The 14,307-nt window shown below is 38.0% G+C and overlaps 1 protein-coding gene across 1 annotated transcript in view; it reads left to right on the top strand.

The window, feature by feature from the left end:
- The window catches only part of PLD5 (phospholipase D family member 5), a 199,177-nt gene that overhangs the window by 116,855 nt on the left and 68,015 nt on the right, over positions 1–14,307 (top strand). The window contains 1 exon segment of the mRNA XM_054397880.1: positions 7,912–8,026. Within this exon segment, the coding sequence (XP_054253855.1) occupies positions 7,912–8,026 (115 nt within the window).

Raw genomic sequence — 14,307 nt, 5'->3', positions numbered from 1 at the left:
GGATCAACTCTATCATACTCTGTCAGAAACTCTTCACTTTTCTCTCTAGTTCTATTGATGCCACAGCCTAAAAATGATGCATTTTGGTAGATAATAAAGTCTGGTATTCTGAGCAACTAAATATAGTACTGCAAACAACTTGTGTTTTCAAGTTGTGAACTGGATTCTGCTGCTTTTGAAAGAGGCTGTAACCTAGTTGAATAGCATGCATTAACTTCTCTTCAAGATAATTCTGCTTCATGTCCATTTAAAAGAGTGAAAATCTGAGGTGTGAAGCCAAATGGAAAATGCAGTGCAAACCCTTTCTTTTACAACGCTTATAAATATTGGAATATACTTTGTGACTAAATTAATTTAGTAGCAAAATATTGATTATTTTTTTTTCACTACATAAGTATGCAGTGAAGCGTTATTTAAATGTATTGCCTAAGAAACTTCAAACCTGTGTACTGTCATTCAAGCAGATGAATTCAAAGACATAGTGCCTTAGATGTTTTTAGAATGTGCATGATTTGGTACGTGCATGAAACTTTAAAAAATATTTTGTCTGAAAAAAATTCAACATGTCATTTGCTTCAAAACCAGCAGACACAAACAAAACCCAAACAGAGAACAAAAATAGCAAGCTAGAAATTGGGGATTCAGTAGTTAAGTATTAAATGAATTCACTGTTCCACATTCTCATGCAAAGTAAAAACTGTAAGATATTGCTGAATGTCAGAGCAGGGAATGGTAGAGGCGTAAGAATTCGATTTGCTCTTTCATCCTCAAATGTCTGTTAAAGCCAGAAAAAATGAAACATTTTTCATAATATTCTATTCTAGTTATCTATTTCTGCCTGCTAGTAGCCTTACAAAAGTGAGTAATTACTTCTGTTTAAAGGCAATTAATATTCCAGTCATTTCCTCATTTGTACAGCAGTGTGGGCTGAGCAGCTGATAGATCTTTATGTCAGGCTTGTCTATTCATGCTGTAACAGTTATACTGCTATTGGCCAGTCTAATTGCTACAGAAATTGCCCAGAGGCAGCTAAAGAAATTGCCACAATGTTCACAAAGCTAAGTGTGTGAAAGGAAAGGAAGAAAACTTGTATCATCACATCTGCTTTCTTCATTTCTAAAATTCAAGCAAAATTTCAGAGCAGCTTCAGTAATTGTAATCTAGTAATTCTCTGTAATATAAGATGAATGTTCTCAAGTCTTTACAATTTGAGTTCAGAGAAATTTTCCCAAAATAGCAGAAGCATTATGAAAGATAGGGGAATGAGATGCAAAACTTCTAAGCAGTATGGTGCTTAGGGGGTAAGTTCGTGTTGTTTTATCAGAAAGTAAGGACATAACCATTTTCCATATGGACCCACATCCTGCTTTCTAACTAGCAATTTTCATTTTATGAATATTCAAGGCATATAGCAAAGCAAAGTTCTCTACAAGAGCACTTCAACAAACATAGATTTGTGAAGGACAAAAGCCGAGTAGGCTAGATTGCCTATTTTTTTTTATTTATCAGTTTCAAGGTTTAGATATTTTCTCTGTATATCTGTTCATGTAGTTACATACACACCTGCATACATGTATGAACACATATGTCTAATATACTTATTGAGGACAAATCTAGCAGGAAATTCTGCAATTTTGTATACAAACATACATGTATTATGCCCAATATACATATCATTTGTATGTATTGATATTTTCTATTTTGTCCATGTGTATATTGGACATACAGATATATATGTATGTGCATATTTAAAATTGAAGAACCTCCCACTCTATTTTTTGGTCATTTGTCCTTAATAGTTACCTATCCATGTCTTGAAATTACAAATCTAAGTAGTCATTGCTGACTGAGCTGTCCCGGTCACAACTGCTGTGCTCAGCTGTCTGAGTTCATGAGTCTTGCTAAATTAGAATCCAAATGCAAACACATGGATGCTACAGTGATTTGAATGCTTCCACAGCTTAAGCAGCTGTCTTGTTCCAGAGGGAGAGAGAGACTCAGTTCCTTTTTCAACATTCCCATGTTGTGAAATGAAAGGCACAAACAAGGCCAAATATCAAAAGCGAGGCTATTTATTAACAGGAGAAAGTGGACACAACAGAAGAAGGGAGATAGAAAGAAAAAATGGAGAAAGAGAAAGAGCAGGAAAGGAATTATATTACCACACACACAGAGCTCCCCAAGACGATTTGGCTGGAGGACGTGTCATCCTTGTTAGCTGTGCTGTCCTCTGATGGAGGAGGGGAGGGAAAGATCCTAAAGTCCAAGTCCTTCTTTGAGTAGCCTCCAACATGTGGTGTCTTCAGTAGGATGTCTTTTCTCTTCTCCAGGAGTTCTTCTTTTCTTCATGGTGAAGAGAGGGCTCCTGGACTGCAGCTTCCAGGCTGCATGGTGATGTCTTTTTCTCTCTGAGTCTTTTATTTAGTTCATCACACCTCCCCCTGACCCACACCCTAGTCACATTAATGCATATGTGACTGCCAGGTGTGCTATCAGTAGGCAGACCTGACCCATCAGGCAGGTCGTTCACAAAAGTCTTATCTTTTTGTTGGACATTCCAGAGGGTCTTTTCACCATCCCCTCCCTGGGCAGCTGTTTTCTGGGTGAGGAACAAAGGTGATTTTATCTTTGTCGATTCACATCAAGAGAGACAAGATTTAGTATCTTACAGAGGCCAAGTAAACAATTATTTTTTTGTCAAAAAACTATGTCTTTCTGCACATGCTTTTCTCACTCAGAAGAAAATCGTGTTTGTGTGACTGTGTTGTCATCTGTGCATTTTCAAGATAGCAGTGTAGTTGACACGTAGAGGTTTGAGATTTTTAAAAACGTGAATATGACTCCTCTTGTGGCAATCTGATGTTTAGATATATCAGAGGACAATGGAAACATGACTTATGAGGGTATCTTTTAATTTAAGTGCAGTGAAGAGAGAGGTGAACATAAGATCATGTCAATTTCATTATTTTAACAATTAATTTCCCCTGGCTCATCTCATCTTCACGAATAACCCTTTATAGTTGTGGCAAGTTACTGCTCACAAATTTAATTTCATGTTTCACAAAGAATTAATGCCATCATGCCTTATTGGTATTGCCATGAGCGTGGCACATATCTCCCTGGATGGCTATTTGGATGAATATAAAATGACTGAAGAGTAGGCATGCATCTGTTTTTTACAATGATCAGATAAAAAACACGTGGTTCTGATTTTATTTACTTAACCTTTTGTGAAAATGGCTTGATGGTAGAAGTCTCCAGCTCCATCTGATAATATGTCTCATGGAAGCTAGGCTGTCCAGCTTTGAATTGAATCTCTGACCATGAGTCATATGTCACTCAGTCATGCATTGCCCAAGGATCAAAAGTAATTTTTTTTTTGGGGGGTAAACCAGATACTAGTGTCAGAGCTTAAGTACCTGTACTTGGCAATTAATAAAAAATGCAAAGTACAAAGAGCACATCTCCAACCTAACAGCTACCAGCAGAAATCGACTCAAATCACCTGTAGAGATTGCAGTGTGTTTTCTTTTCTATAAGCTCATCCTTGCACTAACATCTCTTCTCTTCAGACAGTTGCATTTCCTCAGTGCAGGTGGCACAGACTGAGGCATAGATGGAAAATTTAAAACAAAGGGGGTTTAAAATGAAAGGATGTTCTGTCCATTTTAATTACCTGTTTTGTTAGATGAATTTGAGGAGATCATTTGAGTTTCTCTGTTAAACATCAGAAATTAAAGATAAGATTCCTTGATTTATGGGCTCTATTGGTTTCTGCCAGCATACTATGATTTTGAGTGATATTTATACATATACCCAGTGGCTTGACCATAGGACAACTTTAAATATTATTATAATTATATAGTAAAAACCCAGAAGAAAATTCTGAAAGTAACCAATTTTGTTTCTGTAGAAAGAAAAAGCAAAGCATTGTTTAAACTGTAGGAATCTAAGTTAGTAAAGAGCACAATGATTCAGTTTTAGAGTACTTCAATAAATAGAGCATTTCCATGTTCACATCTCCCCTATTTTATTTTTAATGAGAAACACATGCTGAAAAAAACAACATCAGGCAAAGGAAATCAACCAGGCTAGAGTCAGTCTGCCTAGTGATGGTTGAGAAGTTACTTGGGGGCGTTTTCAAAGCCTTTAGTAATGGTAACCTTTTTTTGGTTTTTGATTTTATTTTACCTCTCTAATTCACGGGGTGTCTGTGGCAGGTACAGTTGGGATTGATTTTTCAGATGTATTACAGTTCAAAGCTACCATGAGTATGTCAGGTTTTTAATGTAATAAATGCTTTTTACATCCTATTTCAGCAGTTTTTTTGAAACAACCCAGTGAAGAGTGTAAGAGAATAATTTTTCAGGATAGGCAGATTTCTGGTGGAAATGTTTGTTAAAATGCAGATACGGTATAAAGTAGCATACTGCAGTTTCATAAGACTTGGTTGCTACTATTTCTCTGTCCTCACAAGCTGGATTTATATAAATGATTCTGATCACTGTCACATAGTCACACAGCAGCCTGGTACTGTCTCACAAAGGGAATGCGATCTGAATGACAGCATGAGGGTTGGTATTCAACAGAAGCATTTCAAATGTGCTGACAGCAGTGACAAAACTCTTCAGACCTTCTGTTCTGTCTTTTTTCCTTTTCATAGAACAAACCACGAAAGTTGCAAGTAAACATGTCAGAAAGTATAGAAACAGAGTTTCTAATTCATATTAATGGTGAAAAGGGCCAGGTTCTTCAACAATGAAGGAAGAATTTCGAGTACCTTACTATATTATAGTACATAGAGATTTTTTTAAAAGCAAGTTGTGAATATTTCATAGTTGTTTAGAATGTCTAGACTAAGCCTTGGTGAGCATATGAATGCCTGCTGAGGGACGATGCAGCAACAGATGACAGTCGGGAATTCTTTCCAGTTTTGGCACCAGGAGGTATTTTTTGTATACCTGTACAAGCACAAATATTTGTGGTGAGTGCACTTCTAATCTTAATCATCACTGCTTAGAGATGCTTTAAATGTTTTTTCAGTTACAGGTTTTACCAATTTGGTGAACGTAATTGAACAAAAAAGAATATTGTGTGATTTTGGCGTCCCTGATAGGAAAAGACATGTATTTTCAGAGAGGATGTCTTCACTGGAATGCAGGGCTGCACTCTAGGTGACCTGTTCACCCATAGGAAGGGCTGTTCAGCTGTCTGCATTAGCCTGTAAGAGGCGGGCAGTTGGTCCATCAAGGATGCTGTGTTGGCCACATCAGGGCATACTAAGATCACGTAAAACTCAGGAAATTCTGCCATGGTATTTTTTTAAAATAGTATTTAAAATTTTAAATTAATACAGAAAGTGCAACTTTGTTTATCATAGTTTTTGAAAATCACATATAAATAAAATCTTGCGCAGGTAGAAGTGCCAATAATGTCTAAAAATAATTACCCTGGGGGAAAGAAGGCAAAGAAACGTCCTCTGAAACACTTTTAACAGCTTTAGAGGTTAACTTTCTAAGCATTGCTTTAACAGAACTGTTAATATATTCATTTGTGTTGATGTGAATCACATTCCATCAATTTTATGAGTGCTTTTTCCTTGTTATTTTTGCATGCTAAGGCTTTCTAATGTGCTTCTAGTCAAAATCTTTATGGATAAAACAAACAAAACCAGCCTCTGTCTGTCTTTTTACCTAGTAAATTAAATCGACACATAGAAATTTCGAGTAGCAGCTTATATATATGCAAAATGAATTTACATTATGCAAGCCTTTTAGTCCTTAATTTCTCCTGCTTACTTATTGCAAAGATATAACTAATGAAAATCAAAACTGCTGGTGTCTTCAGTTGGTTGACCTGGAAGAAGCAAGTCCGAAAAGCTGCCTGAGCTTTGGCATGTCAGCATGGGCTGGGAACTTGGCAGACAACAGCAGAGTGATTGCTTTTCCCAAATTTGGTTAGAGTGCAGCAATGCCAATCCACAGCAACTGCAGGGTAGAACATCTTGGGAGGAGCAGGGCACCCAGGAGTACAGGTCGGTGCCTCTCTGCCCCTCCAGGATCATGACGGAGCTTCTGCATAACTGCATGCAGCATTGATCCCCTCTACACTATTATCTCAGTAATTCTTACCTTTGGTAATATCTACCCTCTTCTTGAAAAATGCCACGTGATGGAAAGTTACTCTTTGACTTGTGCAACAACTCAATAAGGGCTTTTGTGTGTGTGATTTAACTCATGGATGTTATTTCTTACATATGATACCACTTAGTCATCGCAAGAAATGCTGAATGTTAGAAGCATTTGGAGCTTCATGCAAAGCATGTTTTTCTTTTCCTATTGTGTTATTTATTGTCTAATGTTTTCATTATGGCAGCATTGTGTTGACTGCTAAATTCCTGTGAGCTCTAGGATGAGAGGAAGCTATGCTGTGGTTTGAGTCAGTAAGCAGGCACATACTACAAAAGCAAAACATAAACAGTAATTGTGTGTTTCCAATAGAGCCTGTGTCTGCTCCATATTTTTGAGAAAGCTAGTTTTGGGAGGCTGGAGAGTCTTATTCTGCCACATATTTTCAAAATAAGTGAATATTTAAAAACAAGTGTATACTGTACATAGGTGAAGAGCCACTTTCTGTGACTGCTGAAGGCCCCACAGGGCTCAAAATGTCAATCTGTGCAGCAAAGGGTGGCTTTCCACTGTCTGCTGCTTCTGGGTTCAGTGTGAGAGGATTTCTGTTTGAGGTTTTGTTGGTCCATGCTGTGTTAGATGCATCATCCCAAACTAGTTTTGCTTCGGCCTTTTTTGTTGACTCAAAAGATCTTTTAAAGATTTTTAGATTAACAACTTGTAGAATTATCTAACATGGCTTTGTAGAAAACTTCTTCTGTGTCCTTGTTTGAAAGTTGATATGACTTACTTTTTTTCTTTCAGCTTTACCTTGTGGCCAGCATTATATTGAATCTAAAGTGAACCATGTAGGTATGGCAGGGACTTTGTCAGCTGTGTAAACTCAGAGCTTTGTGTATTCAACTGCTGACACTAACTGGTGTCTGCTGCTAGAATGGCAGCAAGAAAACAGGCTCTAACTGTGGTTTTAGTAATAGCATAATAGTGATACACTGGGTATTTTATTCTTGATGTTGTGCAGTTAGATGCCTCTAACTCAGCATTTTTCTTTAAGTTAAAATATTGAGTATAAAAATTAGATCTCAAATCAGAAGATCTACCTTTTATTTGTTTATTGGATATGGAAAAATGTGGTTTAAAATCTAATTCTCCATGTGAAACTTGGTCATTTCTTTTAACATGCATCTAGCTCAGTACAAGATTCACCTTTTTTTCTGTAATAGAAATAAGGCTTAAATAGTGAAGTTATAACAGTTTAAAAAAGGAAAAGCATATGAAATACATGTAGATAATTATTCTCCTTGCTGGTAAAGCTCCTTTAAAGAAGAACGCATGACCACTCGAAAGTGTGTTGTACTATGGTTAGAACAACTTACCAAAAAACCTTTCGATACAGAGCAAATGCAATAAATTCTTTTACTTTGCACTTTTAAACCTAATTTAACAAAATGTCATTATTTGGAAGAAAGTTAATGTCAAAATATGTTTATGCAGCTTAAAATCCCCTGGGCACTTCACTTTCCGTGTGTCACATGTCATCAATAGTATTGCACAATCCAGGGAAAGGAAGAAAACAGATTTGGCCTTCAAAACATTATTTCTCCAAGAAAAAGTGTTTTGATTTGCTAACATTTTGTGTAGATTTAACCACATCTAGGAACATGTTTACTCAGCTACTGTACAATATGATTTTTTGTTTTAACATTCATCTTTAATTTGTTGATTTGCTGTTTGAACAATTCTATGTCTTACAAGTTCTGCTTTCCTTTAATGTTCTTCCCAGGGTCAACGTCTTTTTGAAAAATTGCTTGAACTGGCATCCCGAAATATTGAGATAAAACTAGTGAGTGATATACTGCCCATGGAATCCAAGGTATTAAACGACTTGAAAACAAAGGGTAAGACCAAGGTCTTCATGTTGTTATGCCATTGACTGCTGCATAATGTGCCTTTTACTTAAGATGCAGACTCAGGCACACACTATTAGTTTAGCACTGTTATTCTTATGATCCTTCCGCTTTCTCTGGTTCATGGTTGTGAATCTGCTTGTCCAAAAGGTTCAAAGGTTTGAAATCTGAAACTGTCTTGCTGTAGTCTATGCTTCCGGTTCACAAGTGGTTGGAAAGGTGGTGCAGTGATTAGGTCGATGTTTAAACTCACTATAGCCCTTCTAATGATATGCAACGTAACCTGAGAGACTACTGTCATACGTGGTGTGACAACACAACTTCCACTTTTGAGCAGCAGCAAAATAAATTAATAAAACAGTGTATCTATGGTACTGATGATTCTGAAGTATGGGAAAAGGTGCCTTCAGCCAGATTTAGCCAACTGACACGTGTTTCACAGGTGTCTGCCTTCCTAATCATGTTTTGAGCCTATCCATGGAGGAATTACACACTGGCACTACATGATTGTAACAGTGTGAGAGCTGAAATCCACCTCCCACACTGACAATAACCAGGCTAGCTCAGTCTGGAAACAAATGAAGCTGTATTTTACAAGCAAAACTACAATCTATGATGAACTGCGATGAATATGTACAAATATACACTATTCACAACATTTACAAATATGTACAATCAACAGAAAAACACAACCAAGCCCCCTTGGGTCCCCCAAAAGAGAGGGGGGGCGTGCTTCTTTTCCTCCCCCCTCTCAGAGCGGGCAAAAGGGAAGAAAGCCAAGAAGCAGAGAGAGGTTCATTAGACCTTAGCTTGTCAAGGTCAGTATGTTATCTTCAGCCAGAAAAGAAGCAGCAGGCAGGCTGAGAGAAGACAGACTCAGACTGCCTGACTGCCCCACTGTCCCATATCTTGTTTTGAGTAGTGATTCTTAAACATTTCTCTCTCTCCAGTGGAAGTGTTTACAATAATCATTATGTTGCTTTCTTACACCAAATAGTGATTTATTTACATTCTCTCCCTTTCTCTGCTCGAACTTCCACAAAAATCGATCTTTATATGTTTGAATTCCTTACGGGTCAAATACAAGAACATTACTAATGAAAATTCTCATCCCTTAAAGAGATACTCTTTTGATTAAGATTGGCATGTAATTTAAATGTAATAACTACTGAACCTTGCCATTTCATAACACTATCTATTTCAGGGCTTTGATTACTTCTGTTGCTTAACCAAAAGTGATATTGATCCTTTGATAGCATGCAAGAATACATGAGCTCTGTCAGATAAAGAATTATCTTTTCCTGATGTGTTGAAAAAGAAATAGGTGTCTTAATACCAATGTCAGTGAAACTGAAAGTGACTTCTTTTCTCTATTACCCTAATGTCCCAAGTTCCCTATTGTGAATATCCAATATTGTAAACTGTTCTTTACAAAAAAAAAAAAAAAAAGAACAAAAATTATAGTTAAAAAGGGAGCATATTTTGTCATTAACACTGCCCTTGGTTTATGTGGGAATTATGTGTTAACTTTTTGAAGAACCAATCAAACATAATGTACACTTCAGTTCATCTTATGCTTTTCTCAGATTTCTCAGACAGGAAATTTTAAAGTATTCCAATGAAGTGATCAATATGTTTGTGTACTCTGAGCTAGAAAAAAAAAACGGGGAAAAATTGCTTTTGTATAGTAGTTCTTAGGAGTTTTGCTGTCACCTTCTTTGAACTCTATAGTTGTAGATATCATTGAGTACTCTTGGCCTTTTCCAAACATCAGTATTGTAACTTCTTGATTTTCTCACTATGTATGTGGTTTGCTTTTCTCTCACTCCATGATCCGGTTTGCCTATTTCTACAAATTTGGAGGTGGAAATTTAGAGACAAGGTGATTGCCAGCTCTTCCACCAGTATTTAGTTTTGTTGACTGCTTTTTATGTCCAGGAAAAAAAGCTAGGTGAATTGTTACGTGGTCCTGCATTCCTGAAAAGAGATGTTACATTTAACATTCAGTGAGATTTAGTTGTCTTAATTTTTGTGTTGAGCTGAGCAGCCCTTGTATGAACAGCAGATTCATGGTATGTCCTGCTTGTGTCAAATAGAAACTGACCTGTAGGCTAGCTTAAAAAAAAAAGTCTATCGCTGTTTCCATTAGTTCAGTAATATTCACAACATGGTAAAATGAAAACATGCCAGCCTTTTTCATGTCTTCTGGAGAAAAAATCACTCTTACAACCATTGTCATAGCTGAAGACAAACATATAATTAAGCTTTGCTATGCTCTTCGGGAACATCTCTCTTATAAAATTATTGATTTTGCTTGTGAAGCACTGGCTACATGCATTCTCAGAAATCAGTCAGAATTGATCCTTGAAAGGGAACTGTGCATATACATTCATGAAGATAACTAATTATTTTTTCTCCACACAACTGCTCTGATTTGTCTTAGAAAGTCTGTCATGCACCTTTATTAATAGAAATGTTCCTCTTGTGGGAAAGAAATCAGTAAATATATCAATAGCTCAGCAAAGTTTTGAAGTTTCCTAAGATGGAGAAATAGTATATTTGGCTGAACAGTCCCAAACTCCTACTGGCAGTGTATGTCTAAATTAGGCAGAGGAAGGTGCAAGCACTGCTGTGTGGCTCACCAGCTAATAGACTGACCCAGGCAATAGCATGGAGAGAGAGTACGTGCATAGCCTGTGGGGCTCTAGGAGTTTTATGGATTTCTAAGCCTGCTTTCACCATGCTAGGCAAGCATAGGTTAGCCTCTTATTTCCAAGGCAGATTGTATGTTAGAGTCAGACTTTGTCCAGGTAGTATGCTAGGCTGTCCTGCTAAACATGGGAAACAGCTGCAGTTGCCCAGAGAATGTGGAAGAGTCTTGCTTTCTTCTCAGTAGACTAGGTGACCAAAACTCTTAAGCTCTGTCACCATGCTTGCAAGCTGGTTCCTGGGATCAGGTTGAAGGATAATTTGGGTGTCAGCTCCAGGGTGTATCCATTGTCCAGGAACCTTGAAGGATGCTGCATGAGCCAGCAGTGTGCCCAGGTGGCCAAGAGAGCCAGTGGCATCCTGGCCTGCATCAGGAATAGTGTGGCCAGCAGGAGCAGGGAGGTCATTGTACCCCTGTACACAGCACTGGTTAGGCCACACCTTGAGTACTGTGTCCAGTTCTGGGCCCCTCAGTTTAGGAAAGATGTTGAATTGCTGGAGCATGTGCAGAGAAGGGCAACGAGGCTGGTGAGAGGCCTTGAGCACAAGCCCTATGAGGAGAGGCTGAGGGAGCTGGGACTGTTTAGCCTGGAGAAGAGGAGGCTCAGGGGAGACTTATTGCTGTCTACAACTACCTGAAGGGAGGTTGTAGTCAGGAGGGGGTTGGTCTCATCTCCCAGGCAACCAGCAGCAGAACAAGAGGACACAGTCTCAAGCTGCGCCAGGGGAGGTTTAGGCTCGAGGTGAGGAGAAAGTTCTTCACAGAGAGAGTGGTTGGCCATTGGAATGTGCTGCCCAGGGAGGTGGTGGAGTCACCATCCCTGAAGGTGTTCAAGAGGGGATTGGACGTGGCACTTGGTGCCATGGTTTAGATAGTCATGAGGTGTAGGGTGACAGGTTGGACTCGATGATCTTTGAGGTCTCTTCCAGCCTTCTTGATTCTATGATTCTATGATTTCCTCAACCCATAGTTATCTTGAGGTGGTGTGACCTTTCTGACTTAAGTAGCCCAGGTAAAAGTCTTAGTCTCGGTGCAGTGGAATACATAAAAACGTGGTTGCTTGAGGAACCTTTTTTATGTGGTTGCTTGGTCATCTGTATTGTCTCAGACAATCAATGGGGTTTGGTTTTTTTGTACTAGGAACTGTGATAAGTTACAGCACTGCTGCATCTCAGCACAGATGCTAAGACTGTTTCTGCCAGCCAGACCATTCTAGCACATCTCTTATTTTATTAGGCAGGTGTGCATGGAGTCCCCTTGCCTTTTCTCTCCATTTCTGAAATACTGCAGAAAGAACCTGTAACAGACCTTTTCAAACTCAGCTGTGCACCCTAAAGTCCCCCTTTAACATCCTTCCCCTCCAAAAGCCATCCCTACAGATTAACAGAGGAGAAATTTGCAATTTTACTTCAGATTTGAGGTAATGGGGTAAGATAAAGCATAACTTATGGGGATGGGTAAGCAGAACTGAACTGATGTAGAGAAAATAAAATTTGTATTTTACAGTTGCAGTATTAGTACAGCTATGTGAGGTAGCTGTAAACCTGCAGGTTTCTTGCCACTGTTAAGCCTTTTTTTCCCCCATTTCTTTACTATCACATAACACATAACACTTCTAGAGCTGGGGTGACAGGAGCCTCTGAGTGCTGAGATAATGTACATTTGGTGAGAATTGCTGCACTGTGGAAGTGTTATTTAGTCATGAAATGAAGTGTGTGGAAATGAGGAAATACTAGTCCCAGAACATATATTTATGATAGACTTCAATTACATTATCAGATTCTGTATTTTATATAGAATATCTGGCTGGTACTTGCTATAATCTCACCACATTAATCCAAACTTTTCCTTTTCATTGAATGGGAATACATCAAACATTTACTGCCTAAGGCAAATGATGCCCATGCAGGGAATATTACTTCTGCTGGTAATGGCTAGAATCTTTTTTCATCTTCATATTTAATGTATGTCTCCAGGCTTTCTTTATTGCACATCTGCCACATTCTACACTGAATGCAGAATGATTAATTTCCTCATAGGCTTTTCTGTGCTGTTTCTCATTGTCATATCTGAGTGCTCTGCAAACACAGTATTAATGGATTTCTTTTCACATCACCATTAGGTGAGGCTTGCTGTTTCTGTCTCTCAGGAACAACTAGTGATTATTAAGAGCAGCACAAACATCAGAAGCCAGATCTGAGCATTTGTTTTCGCTAGTCATAATTTTAAAAAGCTGTATTAGTAAATTTAAAAAAAATCTACCTCATGTAAGTTCTTCGAGAGCCTGTTGTCAAAATTATTACTAAAAAGACTATAAATGGTCATGTTATATTTATAAATGCAGTCCTAGGGTGGGTAGTATTGCTTCTCTACATTCAATGTTAAAACTGTATTTCACTTTCATACATGTATGCAAATGATATGCATGTATGTCTATGACTCTCTTGTGAAAGGTAAGCCTGCCTATAGGCAAAATTTTGCTCACTGCATAAACAGAAATATTCTTCTTTATCTTCCTTGTGCTCTGACAGTAACTTATTAATGCTTGTTTTCAAGGTTATTGTTTTAGCCTTTTCTCAGCTGTGGTTCAGTATACTAGATTGAAACATTTCTTGTAACCCTCCCACACCTTGGACATAATTATGTACCAGTCTTTGTGCCTCAGTAACATTTGAATGCTGTTGTCTCCAGTTAGCAGGTTGTTGTGTCATTTCTTACATGTACAGAATCTAAATTCCTTACTAATTACAATCTTATTTTAGCTGACAGTGTTAATGCTTTTTAAGACAAGCCAATGGATTTATTTTTTCTTCAGTTTGTTTTGCTTAATTCTTTTTCTATTTGCTTTTTTCCTAATACTCCATTTTCATGAATCATTTTTCCTGTACTTGCAAGGAATGGGTGGGGTGTTTTTCTCCGGGCTTGCTAAAGCAGATGTGAAAAGAGGAGTCTGTTCTTCTGTTTTAAATTAAAATCAGCTAACTCAACTAATAGCTATCGAATGTTATCGCTGAAACTGGAGAGTAATATAAACCCATGTTACTAGGGCCAGGTCTAGTCACTAACTCATGTGTGCAGCTGTTACTCACTGAGCTGTTCACACACATTTGCCCAGGACTACACTCTCTTAAACAGATGCAATGAAAACAGAGAAGCTAAAATGTAACATTATTGCAGGAAGACAAAGAAATTAGTAGAAAGTGGAGATCTGGCTATTTTTGTGATTTATTTGTGCAGTTTAGACTCTAAACACTGACAGACACTACTCCGTGATAAAAGAAATCAGTTTATTTCTGGGCAGTTGCATCATCCCTGTAATTTTCTCTGGAAAAGATAAAGATATAGGAGTAAGAGAGAGTTTTTCCTGATAAGTTACTCTGTGCCTGAAAATGTTTGGATTGTGGGCAACATGGAGTTCTGTGAAAGCCTTTGATAGGATAAACCACGATGACATCCGTTTACATGCAGCTAAGACTGTTTGGTTTCACTAGTAGGGGAAATGGTACCAAATATAGGGACAGTGGACCACGAGCAGATTGTGAAAGAGCTGCCACTGGCAATT

Source organism: Indicator indicator, chromosome 2 (genome assembly GCF_027791375.1).
Source record: "Indicator indicator isolate 239-I01 chromosome 2, UM_Iind_1.1, whole genome shotgun sequence".
Taxonomy (NCBI): Eukaryota; Metazoa; Chordata; class Aves; order Piciformes; family Indicatoridae; genus Indicator; species Indicator indicator.
The sequence above is the reverse complement of the archived record's forward strand: the minus strand, read 5'-3'. Positions and strand labels throughout refer to the sequence as shown.